Below are 24,786 nucleotides of genomic sequence, written 5' to 3' on the forward strand. Positions count from 1 at the left end.
ACGGTTTCATGCGTTTTTAATACAAATAACATCAAAAGTGGTGTAAAATGTACGGTTTCATTCAAAATTATGCATTTAAAGCCAATAGTGGTGTACAGCACACTGTTTGAAACGTAATAATCCATATGACGTCAAAAGTCGTGTTTATCCTACGATTCTAATCAAAATTTCACTAATATCAGTCAAAGTCGCACGCCGCACACCACACGCGACTCATAGACCCCACAAAATCCCCAAAACAATTAACACAACACGATTTATTCATATAAAGTTCAACTTAGTCAGTCCATTAATAACCACAAATTATCACATTTGACACGATCAACATTTTATCAATCACATTGTTAATTACAGTCGTCGTCGTCGTCAGAAGATACACGAACTTTTTAATCTAAATGAGCCTCTTAAAATATTCATATTGACCATATCCAATACCTATAATTGATGATGGACTGACTAATTAGCAGCTATTTTTCATCATCATCTCTTTCTGACTCGTCTTTTAATATTTATGACTATATATTTGTGAATTTGTGGAGATAAATCGATAAGTTATTGACATTGGAAATGAGCTTAGGATTTTTTGAGGCTTTATTGGCTTTGGCTTGATTTTTTTGTGTTTATTGATGTGAAATTTTTGATAAAAATGAATGTGATGGGTTGAATAGGTTTGATGATCTATGGCATTATGACAGTGATTTTCGAGAATTCTGAATGGACAATAATGATCAGAATCGCAGTTTATTGGGCTTTTAGCTTTGATAGAAGACATATAGCAACTAATGCTAGAAGCCCGGAAAGGACATGATGTAGAAATGGCTGAAAATCTGGACCTAGATTGACTTGACTCTGTCCTGAGACAGGAATTCATGGAATATGGTCTGAAATCAGAGTCAACCTGAAGTCAGGTCATCCTATCAAGTCAAATGTTGTTCATTTGACAGGTTAACTTAGGTTGACTTGACATTTTGAACTGGAAAGCTGACTTGGCACTGTATTTGGGTTAAATCCAGATCACAGAATGTCAGGGTCACCCTGGTTAGTGTCTAATTATGGATATATTCTAATATGATCAAAAGTGGCACATAACACACGAATCTTAGCATTTTTTACAGAACTATGACCAAAAGTAGTGAAGAACACACGATTTTTAGCCATTTTTAGAACTTTGACCAAAAGTGGCACAAAACACACAATTTTTGGCAATTTTTTAACGGAACTATGACCAAAAGTGGTGTTAAATACACGATTCTTGACATTTTTACTAAAATACGTTTCTCAGTTAGTATCGTATTATGGATCCGTTAACTGACTTGTGCAATTCGGGCATCTAACAGAGCTTGAAGTCGACTCGGATTTTGTATGGAAAAAATTGACTCAAGTCGACTTGATTCCATATAAAATTGGAGTTGACTTCGAACTCTTTTCGACTATCCAGCATATTACCCATCATTCCCAAACAATCCTCATCTCTCAAGTTATTTTTTGTTATTTTTTATTTCAACTATTGCTCTTTTTTTTGACTTTCCACTTCTTTTGTTGTTTTTCTTCATCTTCTTATAGTGCTGGCTAAATATGTAAATTCAAATAAGACGAATAGAGCATGTTTATGTATGGAAATATGTTGAAGATGAAGAGCATTTATCTCACATACGAAGCGGCTTTATTGCTTATCATTAATAAGAATTATCATGTGCAGTAAACGATTTGTCAATGATTATTAAGATTTGTGACTTTTAACGGTGAATTTGTTAAGGTGGAATGACTTGATTGCTGGATTTTGGAATTTTTTATGAGATTTTATGGTTTATTGGTTGATGAATGGATATCTTATGACGTCAATGACGTCAGAGGTACGGTTTCCATGATGTGGGGTTAGATACTTCTGTGACTGTGTGGTTAGACAGTAGACCAGATATCTGAATCCCTCCCCTGCCAATGGTGAAGCACTGATTCATTGTATTCTGGTCAATTTTGATTAATTTTCAACTATTTTAACCTGTTTGACCCTGTGGAATACACTGTTTTGTGACAAAGCGAGTTCGATACCCACTAGAAGCCAATCTCGAGATTTAAGAGTTGTCGATATGACATGGATTCACCCAATGTACACAACATTGCATATGAAGAATCAGAGAAGCCAACTTGTTACTCTTGGCAACTATATGAGAATATTCAAGAGTTCAAGGGTGTTCAAGGGTGTTCAAGGGTTCAAGGGTTCAAGGGCTTAAGGTTGAATGTCCATGATTCAATATTCAAGTTTCAAGGTTAAAAAAACAGTCACAATACCCAAGACAATACAGAATGACTAACAGAAGCTACGATCGCATTAGCAATGCCTCCAGTCGTTAATTTCGAGTAGTTACACATCCCATATCTAGAACCAGAGTTGGCAGGGCTTTTTGGTGTCCACGGATTAGGGTGTGGGAATTGGATGTCTGTGGTCACTATGGTGGACCTCAAGTATGGTGTTGCTTCCTAAAATGGACTACAGTGTAGTTAAGACTTCAATGGAAGCGACTTCATACTTGAGGTCCTCAATAGTGACCCCAGGACTACCAAAACTCTTGCCAACTCTGTCTAGAACCCTACTTCCTTCCTCCCTCCTAACAAACACTTCCAGAGCTAACCCAATCACCCAAAAATCCAAAGAATCATCCCATAACCCTCTTCAAATATTCCAATCACTTTCCATCACTTAATAACAATCTCTTAAATGTTCTCATCCCAAACAACAAACAAAGCAGCACAAAGCAAAGCAAAAAAAAACGAGAATTCTCACTTAAAAGAGAAATGAGACAGCAAATGACAGAGACAGAACATCAAGAAGAAAGAAGGAACACAACAATCAATCAAAAAATACGCAGCAACAACAAAAATAAATATATTTTTTTTTCTCAAATCGGGTCGGTTCCCGAAAAAAAGAAAAGAAAGAGATTTACACGCACACATTTGAGATGCGGTCGTAAGGCTAAAGTGATTCATTTAGATGATTAGAGGTTCTCGCGATGAGATTAGTGGGCGAGTGAATGAACTCTGGGAAGATGTGTAGTTGCGAATTCTTTCTTGGGGAGATTGTTTATGTTGGAGTGACGATGAGATTTATGGGATATTTTTTTTGGAATTGATTATGTTGAGATTTGATGGATTTTGGAGAAGTCTGGGATTTTTTTGAGGTATTTTTGAGGAGATTTGGTCAAAAGTAGTGCAGAGAACACGATTCTTAGCACCACTACTAGTGGCATAAAACTCACAATTATTGGCATTTTTAATAGAATTTTGATAAAAAGTGGCACAAGACACACGACCATTGACCATTATTACTAAAATATGACCAAAAGTAGCACATAACACACGATTCTTGACCAATTTTATTGAAATATGACCAAAAGTGGTACTGAACATACGATTCTTGTCAATTTTGTAGAACTATGTTTAGATAATAACTAAAAGTGGCGTAGAACACACGATTATTGGCATTTTTATAAAACATTGGCTAAAAGTGGTGTAGAACGTACGATTTTTGGTATCTTTGTAAGACTATGACAAAAAATGGTACAAAACACACGACTATTGACAGTTTTACAGAACTATCACAAAAAGTCGCACAGAGCAAACGATTCTTAACAGCTTTCATGAGCTAATATCAAAAGTTACACAGAACACACGATTCTGGACCATTTTTCCTAAAATATGACCAAAAGTGGTGCCAAAGACATGATTCTTGTCATTTTAAGACAAAATTTGATCAAAAATGGTACAAATCACACGATTCTTGGCCTTTTAATTGTAATATGATCAAGAATGGTGTAGATTGAACGATTTTTGACCATTTTTTTACTAAAATATGACCAAAAGTGGCACAACGCACACGATTTTTGGCATTTAGAGAAGAAATATGACCAAAAGTAGCGCTGAACACACGGTGAATAACCATTTTCCTAAAATATGACTAAAAACGCACAGAACACACTATTATTGACCATTTTTATAGAATTCTGACCAAAAGTGGCAAAGAATACACGATTCTTGGCATTTTAATTGAGATACGACTAAAAATGGTGTAGAATGAACGATTCTTGACCATTTTCACTAAAATATGACCAAAAGTAGCGCTGAACACACGATTCTTAGTATTTATACTAAAATATGATTAAAATAGTGTCGAAGACACGATTATTGACCATTTTAATGAAATATAGTCAAAAGTCGTACAAAACACACAATTCTTGACCAAAAGTAGTACAAAATGTACGACTCTTGACATTTTCATAACAACAAGATCAACAAATCCCATCAAATCGACTCCCAAACTCCATCAGAACCGGTTTAGAACCCCCAAAACAATCCCGATTCCGTATAACCCACCAACCAAGTCATTTCATCTTATCTTAAGCACATCATGTAAATGAAAATAAGAATATAAATTTTTTTACATGAATAAGACACAATACAGAGCAGAGCAGCATAGTGAGACGAGCTCGCACGATGATGTCAGGGCTTTTGGCATTTCTTGTGTGTACAAAGATGAATGACTTGGTCATTTATAAAAGAGAGTAAGGAACAAGAATATGTGACCTAAAGTCTGCATATATCATTTTCTGTATGTTGTCTAACTTCTAAGCATGTATATCCATTTGAGATGGTAACATGATGATATGGAATATTTTTGGATGGATTTAGACTTGAACCTTTTTTTGGATATAGTCACTTGATAGTGCTATCTCACTCTATTTATCGCCATTCATTTTTCTCACTCTATTTTTGCACAACATTTTTGGAATTTTAATGCGTTTGTGTGTGACTTGATCGTTAATAATGTTGGATAATAAGGAAATTGATAAGTCACTGTGGTTTGATGGCTTTGGCTGATGGGCTTAAGAAAGAGTTAATTGAAGTTTTTTGGAGATTGAAAATTGGGAAGATTTGAAGGGATTGATTGGTTTGGGGTACTTAAAGTCGTGTGTAGCGTACGACTATTGGTAAAACTTGAAATGATGAGTTATCTAACACAAAATCCAGTTGAATTTTGGCACAAAACAGCCAAATGAATATGGCTCAATGTCAGCCAAATGAGTCTGGCTCAAAGTCAACCAGATGAGTCTGGCTCAAAGTCAACCAGATGAGCATGGCTCAAAGGAAGCCATATAAGTCTGGCTCAAAGTCAGCTAGATGAATCTGGCTCAAAAGAAGGCATATTAGTCTGACTCAATGTCAGCCAGATGAACATGGCTCAAAGTCAGCCAGACGAACATGGCTCAAAGTCAGCCAGATGAACATGACTCAAAGTCAGCCAGATGAGTCTGGCTCAATGTCAGCCAGCTAAGTCTGGCTCAATGTCAGTCTGCTGAACAAGGCTTAATGTCAGCCAGATGAGCATGGCTCAAAATCAGCCAAATGAAAATGGCACAAAGTCAACCAAATTAATATGGCTCAAAGTCAGCCAGATGATTCTGGCTCAAAGTCAGCCATAAAAATCATTTTTAGCTCAGAAGTTCAACATCAACCAACACAAATCAATCATCATCTTTCTCTTCTTCTTTATATCCAATGCTTCATCTATTGATACTCAATCTAGTCTTCAAAGTAACAACAAAATGAATATAAAAATTGAATTTATCAGACAAGCCACAACAAGAGAATTAATAATAAGAAAAATTGAAAAATGGAAATGATAGAAAAGTGACACGATTTATACGTAATTATAATGAGGAATAGACAACAATATAGGAACAACAACAACAACATCTAACAATGTTGCGATCCACACACAACACAAAAGTTTCATGCTGCGATTCCAATCTTTTCTTATTTTTTTGGATATAAACACGTCTGCTAGCAAATGCTTGCTATCCCGCAACGTGTAGCATTTCGTGAATAATATGAGAATGGATAGGAGATGAGAAATGGAGATGAAGATGAAACAGAAGTGAAAAAAAGAGAAATAGAATAAATTAGATGAGAAAATATAAATTTTTATGAAGATTTGCATCTGGAATGTAATGAGATTATTGGATGGGTTCGATAACACTTTTTTGGGTGATTTTACATGCTCAAATGAGATTTTAGAGCTTAAAAAGATTTAAATTCAAATCAATCAAGCTAATGTCCCATAACCACCTGGAAGTTTGCATTATTTCAGGCTGGAGTCAATCCGTCCATTTCTACATCGCATGCTTTCCTTGCCCCGAATTAACAATCCAATGACGTTCCAAAACTGAAACTAACATATCCTATATCCATCTGGAAGTTAACAATATTTTGGTCTAAATTCGGATTTTTGGTCTGGAAGTCAATGTCAATTTGATGGTGAAAATTTGAGTCATGCTTTTTGGGCTATGCCATGTGCCTTGAAAGGTATGAATTAAAGATCTAATAACGTTAATAAATTAAACATCATACCCCATATCCACCTGGAAGTCAATACTATTTTGAACATTTTAAACCATTGTTTGATCATTTTTGATATGTTTTACAATCTTGAACTATAAAAACATACAGAAGATGTTAATTAAGCATACAATGTCATTCAAAAATCAAACATAACATCCCATATACACCAAGAAGTTCAAAATATTATTGACTTTAGGTCGCATTTTTGGCCATTTATACGCCGTGTGCCTTTTGAGATACGAATTAAGAACCAAATAACGTTTCAATATTGAACCTAATATTCCATATACACCTGGAAGTCAACAGCATTTGAGAGTTTTTGATAATTCACACAATCTGTTCAACAACCTTGAAACAAATTAGCATACAGACGATAACTTAAAGATCAATAAACATTTCACTGTTAAACATAATCTCCTACATCCACCTGGAAGTCAATACCAGTTTTATCATTTTCGATATATTTCTCACAACCTTGAAAAGAAGAAGACACACAAAAAGCGAATTAAGCATCCAATCACGTCTTATATTCAAATATAGCATCCTATTTACACCTGGAAGTCAACAATATTTGATCAATTTTGATCATTTTTGAAAAGAAAAATGCACTCAAAATAGACAAATTAACGGCCAAATGCCACTTGAAAATCAAACATAGTAGCCCATTTCCACCTGGAAGTCGACAATATTTTGATCATTTTTGGACAGAAAAAGACGCACTAAAGACACAAATAAGCCGAATTAATGACCAAATAACGTTCCAAAATCAAGCATAACAACCCATTAACACCTGGAAGATTCCACCTGGAAGATTCATCATTTTTGAATAGAAAATTGCGCTAAAAAGGAAAACCAAAATGACAAATTAACGACCAAATTCATTACACCTGGAAGATTGCGCCTGGAAGATTCCACCTGGAAGATTACACCTGGAAGATTCCACCTGGAAGATTCGTCATTTTTGAATAGAATTGCACTAAAAAGACAAATTAACGGCAAAATTCAATTTGAATATCAAACCTTATAACCCATATCCACCTGGAAGTCAAGAACCAAATCCACACTCTAACTAAAAAAGAACGTTAATTAAATTCCTTTCTATTACAATTCTTCATGTTTTATTAATTTTTTTATTCCATCCACTCTTCTTGTTCCTGCTCATTTCGCCAGAACCGAACACAAAAAAATCCAAACATTTTGTAGATCAATCATAAACAAAACAAAGAATGTGACAATGATAATCAAGATATCTGCTTTATGTCATTTTTCAAGTCCCACAAAAAAATTATATATACAGCATGTATGTATTATGGAGATAAACTTATGACTTCCATCAAGAATTTTTATTTTCATGTTTTACAATTTTTTGTTGTCTAAAATGACATTTGGGACTGTTTAGATTATGTTGAAAGGAGTTCCATTAATTGTTAATGGATTTATGAGATAGTTTTTGAAATGTAAGTTGAGTGATTGCATTTGGATGTTGAGGGGTTGGTGTGAGTAGAAGCGCATTTGGAGGGGATGACATTTTTGGGATTTTGGATGATTTTACATGACTTGGCATGCTGATTGCTCATCATTCTTGAAGATAGATTGTCAAAAGTGATCATAGTCGTACGTTGTATACGGTTTTATACTTTTTAACTGAAAAGAAGCCTAGCATCAAGCAAAGGATGTCACCTTATACACCAAATTCATTAAAAGCGTCCAAAACAGTGAAATGCGCACTAATTTAGACACAAAATTGGATAGGAAGTGTCCATAATTGTACCTTGGACACAATTTAATGCGTAATAGCTGAAGGTATCTAAAGGGAAGCTTATAATATGAAAAATACACAAAACAGTGCTGTGCACACCACTTTAGAGACTAAGTTAATTAAAAATGCTCAAAATAGTGAAATTTACACAATTTTAGACACACAATTAGTAAAAAGTGTCCATAATCGTACACTATATACGGTTTGATACACCATAGATATAATGGATCTTATTGAAAGTCTACAAACATGGAAATGTCCAAAGTAGTGTAATACGCACCATTTTAGACAAAAATTGTTAAAACTGTCCATAATCGTACTTTACATACGGCTAGCTTGTATGTCATAGCTAATGGTATCTAAAGAGAAACCTTTAATCATGACAAATTTCCACAAAATCGTATGTAGCGCACCACTTTAGACACAAAATGAATAAAAACAACTCAAAACCACCATTTTAGCCTCAAAAAGTCAATAAATTCCTCGAATTCTAACAATCCATTCCAAGACCATCAATAAATTATGAAAATCAATACATAACCAGCCTGCATTATCCATGCACATAATCAAGTACACACAAGTGCACATATAATAACAATACAGAAGCCCTCCTTAATAATGTGCACTAGGAAGAAGCTACCCATAAACATAAAGTATAAAAGATAAGGCACAATGTATGCAGTACAATAATAATTACAAGTTTAGTTGAATACTTGAGACATACGGGAAATGCCGTCTGGCATTAAACAATGCAGCAGTGTCTGCCTATTCTCAAAATGCCATTATCTCCTCTTTTGCCACCAATCATTCTTTCAACATGAAACATGAAATGAGAAAGTCCATAGAATGGAAGATGATGGAAGAAGAAGAAGAAATTCACAAGAAACTGTTATTTATTGGACTCTTTTGAGTCCTTTTTGTCTTTTTTTGTTGTTGTTGTTATCTCTTCACTTTATGTTCGCATATGTTGGTGTGTGTTCTACACAGAGTTGGATTTTTTGGGGTGTGGGTGATTCAGGTAGTGAATATTCTGAGAGTCAGTACTATGTTTCTAGCATTCTAGTTGTCTTTTAGTCTAGTACTAATCTAGTACTCCAATATTAATCTAGTACTCTAGTATTGATCTAGTACTCTAGTCCCAATCTAAAACTCTTGTACTAATCTAGTACTTCATTGCTAATCTAATACTTTAGTACCAATCTAGTATTTTATTATCAATCTAGGAATTTAGTATTATTTTTTAATCCATTCCTAATCTAGTACTTTAAAGCTAATGTAATACTTTAGTACCAATCAAGTACTTTAGTAACAATCAAGTACTTTAGTAATAATCTAGTATTTTAGTACCAATTTATTACTTTACTCCTATTGTATTATTTAAGTATCAATCTAGTATTTTAGGACTAATCTGGTACTCCAATATTAATCTGCACCGGTAAAAATCTAGTACTGAATAACTAATCTAGTACTTGAGTACTAATCGAGTGAATTAGTACTAATCTAGTACTTTAGGACCAATCTAGTACTTTAGTATTAATCTAGTACTTTAGTTTTAATCTTGTACATTAGTTCTGATTTAATACTTTAGTACTAATCTTGTATTTTAGTTCTAATTTAGTATTTCAGGACCAATCTAGTACTTTAGCACTAATCTAATACTTTAGTACTGACTTAATAATTTAGTCTTAATCTAGTACTTTTGTACAAATCTAGTATTTAAGTACTAATTTTGTACTTTATAACTAGTACTTTAGTACTAATCTAGTAAATTAGTACTAATCTAGTACTTTAGTACTAATCTAGTACTCCAATATTTTTGCATTCTAGCACACAATTTAGTAACTCATTCCTTAAACTGTCGCATCAAAACTCAATTCCAACTCTGATCTTTCCCAATATATGCACTTAATACCCTTCACTCCATGTCACTATGAGGCCGACCAGACGCACTTAAATGCATTCCCATCAATATACAAAAGAACATAAATTTATTATCGCATCTATTTGTTGTAAAAAAATAAATAAAAATAAATAAATAAAAATTTGTTCTTTATCTCTCAAATGACATAATGTTGCTGAGTGTACATGCATGTCCTTGTACACCGAACCACCCATGGTGACTTAAAACTTAAAAAAAATTCTCTATGATTCATTCATAAAATGCGAAGATGTTTTAAAGTATAAAAAAATGTGTGCAGAACATGACGAAGACTGGAATTTAATTATTCATGCTGGGTTGCTCATTGCTGGCTATTGTTCGACAAATATTATTAATATCCACAACCAATAAAGCTTGTGCTTAATATTTTTGGTGAATTATTGAAAACAGCGCGGTTTACTTGCTGTGCCTTGCTGTATCAATAATCAATAATTTTTGGGAATTTGTGTGGTTTTTTGATGTTAGGATGCATATCAATTGTGGGGATGTGGACAAATTTATTGATATTATGATGTGCTCCTGATGAGACACAATTTGATGTGTTTTATATTGACTGACATTATGATCGAAGATGAACAGTCCCTCCCACCTCTTCAATTAATTTGGTACCGAAAATAGAGATAATTGATAGTAATTCTCATAAATTGTTCAATTTTGTTGATGCTGTCACTTGTTGTAGATGTAGAGAGTCTTTCTATATCTTTAAGATATTTGCAGGATCCAGAAGTACTTTCTGGATGTTAAAGTAATTTGACGCTCGATACAAGAGAGCCTCGATCATCTTGAGAGAGTCTTGCTTAATTTGAGAGATCTTAGCTCAACTTGAAAAAACCTCGCTCGACTATAGAGAGACTTGCTCGACTTAAGAATGCTTCGCTCGACTTAAGAGTGCTTCGCTCGACTTAAAAGAGAACCTCGCTCAAATTGTGAGAGCCTCACTCGACCTAAGAGAGTCTCGCTCGACTTAATGAGAGTTTCGCTCGACTTAAGACAGTCTCGCTCAACCACAGAGAGCCTCGCTCGGTTAAGAGAGCCTCGCTTGACTTTAGAGAGCCTCGCTCGACTTTAGAGAGCCAAATTTGACTTTAGAAAGCCTTGCTCGACTTGAGAGAGCCTCGCTCGACTTGAGATAGCCTCCCTCGTCTTGAGAGAGTCTCACTCGACTTAAGAGAGCCTGGCTAGACTTAAAAGTGTCTCGCTTGACTTAAGAGTGCTTCGCTCGACTTGAGAGAGCCTCGCTCAGCTTAAAAGAGCCTTGCTCGACTAGAAAGAATCTCGCTCGACCTAAAATTACTTCACTCGATTTGAGACAGCCTCGCTCGACTTAAGAAAACCTCGCTCGACTTGAGACCCTCGCTCGACTTGAGACCCTCGCTCGACTTGAGAGAGCTTCGCTCGACTTTAGAGAGCTTTGCTTGACTTAATGAGAGTCTCGCTCGACTTAAGAGAGCCTCGCTCGATTTAAGAGAGTCTCGCTCGACTTAATGAGAGTCTCGCTCGACTTAAGAGAATCTCGCTTGACTTTAGAGTGCCTCGCTCGACTTAAGAGAGCCTCGCTCGACTCAAGAGAGCCTCGCTTGACTTAATGAGAGTCTCGCTCGACTTAATGAGAGTCTCGCTCGACTTAATGAGAGTCTCGCTCGACTTAAGAGAGCCTCGCTCGACTTGAGAAATCTTCGCTCGACTTGAAAGAGTCTCGCTCGACTTAAGACAGTCTCGCTCGACTTGAGAGAGTCACACTCGAATTAAAAGAGCCTCATTCGCTCGACTCAAAAATATTTCATTAAATTCCAAATAAATCAATATTGACTGTACAAAGCCTCAATTCAATAACACCTCATTTTATAAAACAGCAAGTAAACCGCGCTCCTCATTATTCATTATTTTCTTCCAATCATTTAACATTAATAATAATGAGCAAGTAACAAAAAAAATATTTCCATTGTATTCATTATTTAAATTATTAAAAAAAAAACTCACCTCGTCCGTTTCTCAACAAATTTATATTGTTATATCCAGCACCACCCATAATACTATCGTCATCACTACGATCACGACACTCCATTGTGGTGTTGAACTCATATGATGATGATCCTAGCATATTTACAAACATTCACATGTACACATACACACACAAAATTTTACTTTTTTTTAATATTTAGTCGATAATTTTTTTTTTTTGTAATTTTTTGGTTCCTTTTTCACTTTTTATGCTTATGATGATGCTTTTAACACTTTCGGCCACCAAATCAACTTCATGGTCACGGATTAGAAAATTTACTGTCTGGCCCCCTTGAAGGCCATTATTAATGTGCTAATGGGACTAGCTTGATGTTTAAGCACCGCATATTATAAATTTTGTGTTATTTTCACCTTTTTTTTCTTACTTCTTCCTTGAAGTCACACAGAAAAATTAAAATACACAATGTTGAGATGCTGAAATAGAGATTTTTATTCTGAAATAGACAAAAAAAGAGAGAGAAATTATAAGTCAATCATCAAGTTGAATGGAGATGCTGAAAGTGATAAAATAAACATTTGGAAATGGGGCTTTTTGGAGGGTCGTTGTGGGGAATTTGTGCGAATTTTGAACAGTTTAACCTCAAAATACCTAACCTCAAAGTTATCCTAACCTCAATGTTCCTAACCTCAAAGTTCCTAACCTCAAAGTTCCTAACCTCAAAGTTATCCTAACCTCAAAGTTAACTTAACCTCAAAGTTATTCTAACCTCAAAGTTATCCTAACCTCAAAGTTATCCTAACCTCAAAGTTGTCCAAACCTCAAAGTTATCCTAACCTCAAAGTTATCTTAACCTCAAAGTTATCATAACCTCAATGTTCCTAACCTAAAAGTTATCCTAACCTCAAAGTTGTCCTAACCTTAAAGTTGTCCTAACCTCAAAGCTATCATAACCACAAAGTTGTCCTAACCTCAAAGTTATCCTGACCTCAAAATTATCCTAACCTCAAAAGCCCTAACCTCAAAGTTATTCTAACCTCAAAGTTATCCTAACCTCAAAGTTGCCCTAACCTCAAAATTATTCTAACCTCAAAGTTATCCTACCCTCAATGTGCTTAATCTAAAAGTTATCCTAACCTCAAAGTTATCCTAACCTCAATGTTCCTAACCTAACCTTAATGTCCCTAACCTAAAAATTCCTAATATCATGCTTTCTAACCTCAAAATCCCTTCCCTTATACTTCATAACCTCAAAAATTCCTAACCTCAAAAACCAAAAATTCTGTCAAAATTCCCACAATGGCATCCAATCCACTCCAATTCTCAGTATGCCCTCCATTAGCACCATCGCGTCATCAAATGAAAATTTTATAAACAAAAAAAAAAGAAGAAAAAGAAGTGAAAATTTGTAAACACTTCATTTTCCTCTCCATTTCCCATATCCCAAAAAAACCCAAAAGTTGCAAAAAAAAGCCAGTCACACACAAAAAAAAAAAAATAACCAGTCACAGTCGTCATCATCAAGTGACGATGGAAATGCAGTTTCCTTTAATGTTCTAAGTGCCCTTCTCGAGCTAAAAATACGACATTTAGTGCCTGTGTATTTGTGTACTTCCGTTGACTCTTTTTTTTGTTGTTGTTGTTGTTCCTATATGCTGCTTCATTTTTTTTGCGAAATCTCATATTGTTCACAGATTGTTCACAAACATCCGGACTACTGCAAGCTGATAAGAGTGGCGAGAAGCACACATTGGAATGTTCCAAGGTTCATGCTTGGCTGTGCTGCGAAGTTTATTTTAATACAAATGTTATTTTTATCAGTTTTCTGGCTTATAACTGAATTGATGTTTAGGCAGTGAAACAAACATTCTCGGACATTCCATAATGATTGTTTGCAATGTCAAATGAAGTTTGGATTTTGAGGCGATGTTATCATGAACTTGAATATATAATGGAGATGGAATTATGGTGGTAAAATTGGCAGTTTTTGCTGTGGATAATTTTGATGATTTGATGCAAAAGTTTGCATTTTTGAAGTGGAAATTGATGCATAAGTTTGCATCTTTGATGCGAAAGTTTGCATCTTTGATGCAAAATTGATGCGAAAGTTAGCATCTTTGATGCGAAAGTTTGCATCTTTAATGCAAAAGTTTGTCTCTTTGAAGCAGAAGTTTGATTTTTTGAGCCCAAAATTTGCATTCTTGAAGCCAAAAATGGAAGAAGCAGAACTTTGAAGCAGAACTTTGAATCTCTAAACTGAATTTTGCATTTTTGAAGCAAAAATTCGCATCATTTGAGGCAAAAAAAAATAAATTTTGAAATAAAAGTTGGCATCATTGAAGCAGAATTTTGCAAAAAAATAAAGAAGTTTGCATCTATGAATCAAAAATTTGCATCTTTGAAGCAGAAGTTTGCATCTTTTGAAGTAGAATATCGCATCTTTGAGGCAGAAATTTGCATCTTTGAAGCAGAACTTAGCATCTTTTAAACAGAACTTAGCATCTTTGAAGCAAATGTTTGCATCTTTAAAGCAGAATATTCCATCTTAGAAGCAGAAATTTGAATCTTTCGATACGAATTTTGCGTCTTTTGATTCTAAGTTTTTTCTTTTGCAATGTTTGCATCTTTCGAGACAAAACTTGCATCTTTGACGCAAAACCTTGCATCTTTGAGGCAGAAGTTTGCATCTTTGGAACAGATTTGCATCTTTAAAGAGGAAGTTTGCATCATTAAAGTAAAATGTTTCATCTTTGAAGCAGAAATTTGCATCTTTGAAACAGAAAACCCCACATTTGAAGTAGAATCAGCAACTCGATATAATAAACCTTAAATACTCAAATCAAAATCTAGTCGCAAGTCATCAAAATGTCACAAAAGAGGTCTTAAAATTCCTAAATTCCCTAAAATAAAGTTATATCCTCACAAAGTATATCCACACATGTGTCTCACAAACATTGTCCCCAATTTTCATTCCCTCTTCATCTTTCGTTATCGCATATTGAAAAGCATGCAGCAACAACATAAAGAAATAAGAATTGTTATTTCTGTAAATTCCTTTTGTTCCTTTACATCTATTCCTAAATAAATAATCATGCAAATGTTATGTCTGTTTGCTCTTTTCTGTGACTGAAAAAAAAATCTTATCATCTATCCAACATAATGAAAATATCTAAAATCTCGAGTTATTTACAAAGCATGTATACATGCAGCATATACAAATAAATATGTGTGCATAGACACAATGAGTGGAAAATATACAGGAAGATAAAATTGTGCATAGACAATAAATTTTCATTCTTTTTTTTTGTGTGTCAATTTTACTAGGCTTAGTCACCTTTGAAATGACATATTTTTGGTTAGATTTGGTTTGGTTCCGTTTAGCGTTGATTTGAGTGATTTTTGTCAATTTTACGGCTGTTATTTGACTAATTTGTGGTTCAGGGTTGAGTCAAGCTAGGCTATGCAGCCTACCAGTTCATCTGCCACAGGTAGTCCCTGGCAAATTGTGGAATAGATCATCGGCGGATGGCCATACCCTTCGGAAAGGGCCACATACAGCAAGAACCACCTCTGAAAGCCATTATTCAGCTACAGAGCTCAAAGTCTACTTCGATCTGCGTTCAACAGGTTTTGACCTATTATATCTACATGTACATCAACTCTACTAGGGATGCCTACTCCAATTAAGCCACCTAAGAACCATACATCCAAGCAGAGCTTGAAGTCGACTCAGATTTTGTATGAAATAGTCCACTCTGCTCCATACTAAATTCAAGTCGTCTTACAGCTCTACATTCAATTATACCAGTGTTGTCTAAACTTGTTTGAGCCACGGCGCACATTGGTGGTGGGCCACGACTAAAACCGCACATGGCATGTGGTTTATGACATTTAGAACTCATTTTGGCTGCAAATTAGTGGGCTGAAGGAGATTGTTGGGTAATTAGGGAAGATGACTTCGCCGCTGTGTGTTGCGGCACACAGCTTGGACAACACTGGACTAGACATGTCAAATCCTGTCCATACAAACTAGTTCCTTCCTTCTTATTACCCTAAAAGATGCAATTTCATGAACAATCCTACCCAAAAATGGATTCAAACTTAATAACAATAACTGTGAAAGAATTTTATGCAACAAGAATTTTTTGCTGTGCTAACATCTGGAAGCAATATTGAAGGAATCTTTTTTTATGCATGCATATTTTGACAATGTGAAAACCACATGAAGATACAGATATTAAGTCTTAGTTAGTAATTTAAGATATTTAATTTTGAAGGAAAATGAAATTAAATGAAATTTAGACTCAAATCAGACATTTTAGAGTCAGAGTTGGCTGCAGAGTTGGGGGGTCTAAGCACTAAACTTAGAGGTCCAGACAGCAAAAGTAAGCCAACTTCCTTTTTTGGAGTCTGAACTCAAGTGATGCCTTGATTCAAGAAACTAGCAAATTCTGGGAAATTGGCAAAATTTTGGCAAATTTGAGCAACAAATCCAATTCTAACCTCACTTTTTAAATATTTACATCCATAAATGAACTGATTTTTTTTGATTATTTGTTCTTGTTATTTTCTAATAAACACTCGACGATTTATTATTTTTATATCTAAGCAAACTTTGACGACTTGATTGATCTGCGGAAATATTTCTTCAAATCGTTAAGTTTTAAATAAATATACTTATTTATAAGTGGATTGGATGGCTTTGATCTGGAATATTGATGGGAATCTTTCGGTCTCAGTTTCAGCATCGGGACCCCTTACCCCTCTTCCTTAAGCGTTACATAATTCACAAACATTCCCATCAATATTCTCAGATCAAAGCCATCCAATCCACTTATAAATAAGTATATTTATTTAAAACTTAACAATTTGAAGAAATATTTCCGCAGATCAATCAAGTCGTCAAAGTTTACTTAGATAAAATAATAAATAATAAATCGTCGAGTGTTTATTAGAAAATAACAAGAGAAAATGATCAATAAAATCAGTCAATTTATAGATGTAAATATTTAAAAAGTGAGGTTATAATTGGAATTTCTACTCAAATTTGTCAATAATTTTGCCATATTTGGATTAAGTTGTATCATTTTAATCTGATAGATTCGTCATATATTAGCATTTTGCAGTGTTTCTCAAACGTTTGACACAGTAAACCACATTTCTTGGTCACATTAGATCAGTGGTGGACAACCTTATATTCCGCGGTACATTTTAGTGGTAAGCTTCGAAGCCAAAACCGCACAATACATACGGTTTATGGCATTTTAGAGGCTCACTAATGTATCGTGGCACACAAGTTGTCCACCACTGCATTTAATGAATACCCATCAAGATACCCAATCCCGAGTTCAAATACCCTTCCCACCATGCTCTTTCCATTACACCCAAAGGGTTTGTCTACATTTAACCGTGTCATGGAACATCATTGAGCAGCACTGTCATAAATACTGCCCTAAATAGCCCAAAACAGAACCAATAAACATTAAAATTCCATGAATTGTCTGAACCTCTTTGTATACCCCTCATAAACCCCAGGACATGTGTATGAATCCAAATCTAAATCTAAATCTACATTAAAGATATGCACATATGCATGCACATTCATCCGCCATACAAAAGTATGTCTTTTTAGTGTTATGTCTCTCATTATGGCAAGTTAAGCTCTTTCTCTGCCGTAGAGATTATGTGACTTGAAACGTGGGTCGACATTCAAATAGACATACATACATATATATATGCATAATAATGTGCACAAGTAGCTATAAAATATCGTGTTACAGCCATGAATAAGCGTGGAACCGTATGGATCTCATCATTCTCTGTCTGTTTACTTCACTTTTTTTTTTTTCTTTTTACTTTTTCTTGAATGATTTTTAATTTAGCGGGTCAGGAGCGTATGCAGGAGTATTCAGGAGTGGAGAGGGGAGGGGACTAGATGGTTAAGGGTTAAGGTAGGAGCTAGGGGATAGGGTAGGGACAAGGGTAGAGGCTAAGGACTAGTGGCTAGGGTAAGGGAAAAGTGTAAGGACTAGGGTAAGGGCTAGGGTGAGGGCTAGGGTGAGGGCTAGGGTGAGGGCTAGGGTGAGGGCTAGGGTGAGGGCTAGGGTGAGGGACATGATAGGGTGAGGGCTAGGGTGTTAAGGGCTAGGGTAAGGGCTAGCGTAGGATAGAGGATAGGGTTGGGGCTAGGGAAGGGGCTTGGGATTAGGGTAGGTGCCAACCCTCCCTACCCAATCTTTTATCAAAAATTCTTAAATTTGGTAGGTTTGGCCGTAAGAAAAGTGAGTCATCGCCTTCAAGGATGGGTGCCGAGGGGTCAACAGCATTCCTGACTACACCCCTGCACCATGTGCTGCCTCAGCTTAGTCGAAAACTCAAGAAAAGAAATTAAAATTTTTTTGTTTTGTTTCTTCTTTCGGTGCGAGATAAAATCAGAGAAATCATAAGAATCTGAATATGTGTTCACATATATTATTAAATGTGAAATTGTGGGGACCTGAGAAAGGTAGGAATAGTTTAATTTTGAAGGTTGAAATTTGAATGATATTGATCGATAGAGACAAGAGTGATCGATTGGATATTTTTTGCTACTTTAGAGAAATTTTTTTAAAGGGTTTTTGTGTCAATTTTGTGGATTTTGAGGTTTATGTTGAGGATTGATCAATATTTGAGATATGATTGTACTTTTGCCACTTTTTTCTTGACAATCAGTCAAAAATTTTGGTATTTTTGACAATTGTGGGCAATTTATGAGCTGAAAACTATTTGAGGTGGATGGCAAAAATTCAAAATGGCGGATTGTTGTTTCAATTTTGGTGAATTTGTGTCCAAAAACCTTTTTGAGGTGAATAACAAAATCACAAAATGGCGGATCTTTAATGAAGAATACTGAAAAATTTGGTCTTATTTTTGAAAATTTTGGAAATATTAGGATGTTTTTTGATGCATGCCACTTTTTTCTAACAAATTTTTCAAAAGTTTGAGAAAATTATTTAAATATAGGAAAATTTAAGACGAATTACTTTTCGAGGTGGAGAGTAAAAATCCAAAATGGTGGATTTTAATTAAAAACTTGAGAAAATCATGCTTAATTCTTAATATTTTAAAATTTTCGATAAATTAAATGTATTTGTTCACTTTTTTGTACCAAAATGTTCAATAAATTGACAAATATAATCTAATTCAGCCAAATCAAACCCAAAAAGCCTCCCAAAGTGTAAAAAAGAAGCCCAAAAATAACAGACATTTTCTTATCATCCCCATCTTAATAACAGCAATTCCTCCAAAAGATATCCCCAACTCAAACAGGCAAAAAGAGAGCATCCACAAATCACATTTTTATCCGAGCCACACTTCAGCAAAAAAACAAAAAAAAACAAAAACAAAACAAATTTATAACCACGCTCAGATATCTCGCAGTGAAACCCTCATCATCTTCATCATCATCATCTATCGCCGGTGCTTATTTTGTTGAAACAAAGAGAGACTAGCTCGAGAGTTTAACGAACAAGAAAAAGAAAGAAAACGAAATAAACACAAAATAAAATAACGAAAATAATCTTAAGAAACAGAGAAGAGAGAAAAGTTAAAAAAATTAATTAGAATTCAGCGATTCATTTCGCGTAGGTGGATATTTCTTTAGAAATTCGCTAAAACGAATCGCTGAGAAAAAGCAAAAAAGAGAGAATGCGAGTGAGTGAGATGGGTGCGCGCACATTATACAATTGCCATATGCATGGGTGTCTTTTGAAGGAACAATAATAATGGCAATAATAATATGAATATGTTAAGAACAAAAGACAATGAAAGATTGCAAGTCGACATGCAAGCTATTCTTATTTTATTCCTTTTTTATTTTGCTATTTTCTGTTTGGGGCTTAGCTTCGATTTGGGTTATTGTGTGTGTGGGGGTTTAGCGGAAGATTAAAAGTTGATGGAATGAGATGGGATATTTAAGGCTGTTTTGACTGTTAGAGATTAGAGTGAAGTTTTGGGAGTATTTACGAGTTGATAATCAGTTTTAGACATGAAATAGCATCAATTTTAAAAAATACAAAATGGCAGATTTTTAATGAAAAATTCAAAATTTTCAGGTTTGATGACTTGAGAAATTTTAATTTCTTTACTATTCTATCCTTGCCACTTTTTTCTATGCAAAAACAACAAAGTTTGCTAAATTTCATAAACTTTTAGTCAAATTATTGATGAAAAACTTTTCGAAGTGGACCATAAATTGAGAATTTTGTAGATATTTTCAAATTTGCTTCAATTTGTAGCCTAATAATCATAAAGTTAGCATATTTGACATGAATTTGAAATGAATTATCAAAAAAATTACAAAATAACCCTCAAACCCAAAAAATGCGCTCTAACCACCCCAACCCAAATTACTCTCCAACTTGCCATTCTCCTTTTTATCTTTCTCATAGCCTGTAAACTTTGTATTTTTGTTCTGCTTGCCTTTCACAAAAAGGGATTGCCATGCCATATAACAGCAAAAAAAAACTTGTGCTGCACATATTGAGTACAATTGAGACATGTTGAGTCCTGCTTTGACTTGAATGATGGAATATCTTTCTACATTTTTTGTGGGTCTTATTGGATTTTTATTACATTTTGTCGTTCTCTCTCTTTTTGTGTGTTTTGGGTATGGAAGTTGAATTTATGCAAATGAACTTTTTTTTCTGGTTTAAAAATATGCAAAACAAAGGCAAAACGCAGGTATATGAAAAGGAGATTGACTTTATAGTCGTTGTCGGATGACTAATACCGAAGATACTTTTTAATTATTGAAATGCCGACTGTTAATTTGACTTTTATTCCCTTTGGTACGTCGTAAATTATAAATGTTGGAATTTTTAAGCAGAATTATTGAATTTTTTGGGCCAAATGTGCAAAAACACAAGTGATTTATGGCCTTAATGTCTGCAACATTATGGTCTGGATTGAAAAAATTTGTTGTCATCACCGAAAAGTCCATAAAAGCCCACATGCATCTTGAATATTAACTGATAATCTAATCTCAGCTTTATATTTACGCTTATGCAAGACAAATCAAGTTTCTAATCAAAATCTCAAATTCCATCTCTTAATTAATATCTAATGCCTACTGCAACCTTTACAGCATAATTATAGACAACAACAGAAGTATCAAATATCAATAATAAATGTCATTTTTTTCACATAGATGAATAAAAATGCCAGAAAAGGCATGTTGCGGAGGTTGGGGTAATTATAGAGATTATCGAGTGGGGCTGTTCATCAGTTACGTAACGTGAGAAATCAATATTTTGAACCCCTTATCCCTCCTATCCCTCCTATCCCTCCTATCCCTCCTATCCCTCCTATCCCTCCTATCCCTCCTATCCCTCCTATCCCTCCTATCCCTCCTATCCCTCCTATCCCTTCTATCCCTCCTATCCCTCCTATCCCTCCTATCCCTCCTATCCCTCCTATCCCTCCTATCCCTCCTATCCCTCCTATCCCTCCTATCCCTCCTATCCCTCCTATCCCTCCTATCCCTCCTATCCCTCCTATCCCTCCTATCCCTCCTATCCCTCCTATCCCTCCTATCCCTCCTATCCCTCCTATCCCTACCTGACACACCTGACACACCATGACTATATCTCTGTAGAGTTCTTCCTAGTCCGAAACCGCACACGGCATACGGTTTATGACATTTTCAAAATTCACTCTAATATCCCGCGACACACAGATTACTCACGACAGCTACAGAAGCTTCTCTCTACTCCCCAACCCCTAACTCCCTACACCTCCCCTTACTCCTCCCCCATTCCTAATACCATCACCTAACTACTGCACAATCCCCAATATGCAAATAAGAACAAATTTAATGATCAAGTCAAGTGAAAGTTAATGTTTCGTGATTCTGGAATAAAATTTATATAATTTTAGGTGTTTTGGGTCAGTGAAATGGAGATATTGAGATGTGTGTTGTTATGGTGTCATATGGGATCATGTGATTGATGGACGGAGGGATTAGATGAATCGTGAGTTAAGCATGCAGGTTTAAGAAGAATTGTTTGAATTTTTTTTTTTGTATTTTATTTGATGAAATTAGTTGGAATATTTGGGGATAATGGGGTAATTTGAAACAAAATGGCGGAGGATGGTGGAATATGGAAGGTTGGAAATTGAGGCGTAATTGATGAAAATTTGTGTAAATTTGAGGTTATGCCACTTTTTTCTTATATTTTTAGCATAAATTTGTGAAAATTGAGGTAATTTTATTCATTTTTGGGACCAAAAACTTCCTAAAGTGGAGAATAATAAAAAAAATGGCGGAATTTATTGACACAAAAATTCAGATATTTTAGGTTATTTGGGATGTAATCTTGTAAATTGAGTATATTTGAGCTCTTGCCACTTTTTTCATTGACTTGCAACATAAATTTGTGATATTTAAGCTAATTTAGGTCATTTTTAAGGCTAAAAACTTTTTGAGCTGGAGAAAAATTCAAAATGGCGGACATAAAATTCGGCGGACTCTAAATGAGGCAATAGGTCCTATCGAGCGTCCATTCGCAAGGAATGGATTTGAATTCATTCACTTAAGCCTCCTAATCTTCAACCATTCACATCCTATTCCATCATAATTACATCAACTAGCAACCAACAACTAAAATATAGTACTAAAAATGTATTAAACGAGCACGTGCTGATAACATCATTTCCATATTCCCATGATAACACTCAATAACGATTAGAAAATGAGTTTAACTCAACAATATGCTTCATATGTCCAATTAAAGTAATTAAAAAAAATCCCAAAAAAAGACTCAAAAAATTCGATAATTTGCAGTGAAATTCCAGAGTTTTCATCAATAAGATACCTGTTTGGGCGCCCATTGTTAAGCACAATATAAGTAATAAATTCTAGAGAGAAAATCATAAGTTCCATAAAATTATTAATAGCTCAGTCAGCATGCAATAAACATAAAACATTTTCGGCATAAAAAAAATTAAGCATCGAACTGACCCCTTTTTTAACTCGTTGATCTTCTACCCATTACTTCCATTTATATATTATAGATGAGACTATACAATGTATTTTTTAATGACTCTTAAATGAATTAATTTATGACAGTGAAAAATAATTCATTAAACGGATCAGATTTCTGGTTGGATTGGGAATGTAAACGGATCCTTGCGGTGCGATTTTGCGGATATATTTTGCGACAAAATTGGCGACAAATTTGGCATTATATGGAAATTTTTGATGGTTTTTTGAGTAAATTTTGACTATTTTTAGAAAACTATATGAAAAAAATATTTTAAAATTGTCTGGAAAGCACATGACGTAGAATCAGACCCCAGGCAATCAAGACTCTAGCTCTAGGCCAGATTCAACCCAATCTGGATTAAAAGCAGAGTCAAGTAGACCTATGTCCAGAATATCGGCGATTTCTTCATCATTTGCCTTCCAATTTGAGAACTTAATTCGAAAAAATGTCTAAAAAAGTTGATATTTTGTTTTACGTAATTTATGGATGACCCCTTTAAAGATAATTCCTATCTCTTTCGACGCTTGCTACTTTTTTCTATCGAAATCATCAAAAATTTCATCAATTTTCATCAAATTTGGTCAATTTTATGCCCAAAAACTTTTCGAAGTGGAGAGGAAAAAATCAAAATGGCGGAAAATTGGGGGATTTTTTGCTAATAATTCCAACAAATTTCAATGCTTGCCACTTTTTTCTATCGGAAAAGCCAAAAATTTTATCAATTTTCATCAAATTAGGTCAATTTTATGGACAAAAACTTTTCGAAGTGGAGAGGAAAAAAACAAAATGACGGAAAATTGGAGGATTTTTTGGAAATAAGTCCAACTAATTTCAATGCTTGCCACTTTTTTCTATCGGAAAAGCCAAAAATTTTATCAATTTTCATCAAATTAGGTCAATTTTATGGACAAAAACTTTTCGAAGTGGAGAGGAAAAAAACAAAATGACGGTTAAAAGCAAGAATCACCGTTTAATTTGAAATTTAGTTATTAGTCAATATTGATGCTAATTTCTTTAGAGATTTCAAGGTTATTTTTGGAAAAGTAGGAATTGTGACCATCAATACCCCATTTACCCCTCTTAGTGCTTCCCTAGAACACCTCAATTTTCATTATTACCCATGAAAAATCCTGACAAAATCCACCACAAAGGACCTTTTAGCGCATGCATTTAACATGCAACTGCATTATTCCTAGATAATTGACTGAAAATACTTATGTGAATAATAACAAAAGGCATTAAGTAACTCAATAAATTACCATATTTATTCCCCTCCATTCTTTATCATTCAGCAGCTATCGTTTAGTAAATCCATAGCTTGAATAAAAGGCAAATACTGGCCATACTGACGTTTTTATTAATATTATTATTATTGTTACTTCGTCAACAACATTTTTTTCCTCTCAATTTTCATGCATGCATTTCACATTCTAAGAAATGGAGACATTCATTTGAATGATTCAGTTCAGTTTGGATACTATATTAGCATATTTCACAATATAATCTTTAAACTTATATCTTTCTTCTTTCTTTTTTATTATTATTACGTATAGTCAATATTGCTTGGCGATGCAAAGGCACACAAAACACAGAAAAAAAGAACATTTTCATACTCATGTGAGAAAGAGCATGAGTGAGTGTATAAATAACAATCTTTTAAATATTTTGTAAATCGTCAGGCTATGGAGAGTGTGAAAATTATGACTATTGA

General features: G+C 34.5%; 1 protein-coding gene across 2 annotated transcripts in view; it reads right to left on the reverse strand.

Moving 5' to 3' along the window:
- The window catches only part of Ten-m (teneurin transmembrane protein Ten-m), a 175,220-nt gene that overhangs the window by 143,243 nt on the left and 7,191 nt on the right, over nt 1–24,786 (reverse strand). For both annotated transcript variants that reach the window (XM_070649070.1, XM_070649069.1), the window contains exon 2: nt 12,072–12,547. In XM_070649070.1, coding sequence (XP_070505171.1) covers nt 12,072–12,204 — 133 coding nt within the window. In that variant the 5' untranslated portion in view covers nt 12,205–12,547. The remainder of the gene's footprint in view (nt 1–12,071; nt 12,548–24,786) is intronic.

The sequence above is a fragment of the Chironomus tepperi genome, unplaced genomic scaffold (genome assembly GCF_022539635.2).
Source record: "Chironomus tepperi strain 1889 unplaced genomic scaffold, CSIRO-AGI_Ctep_v1 contig_419, whole genome shotgun sequence".
Classification (NCBI taxonomy): Eukaryota; Metazoa; Arthropoda; class Insecta; order Diptera; family Chironomidae; genus Chironomus; species Chironomus tepperi.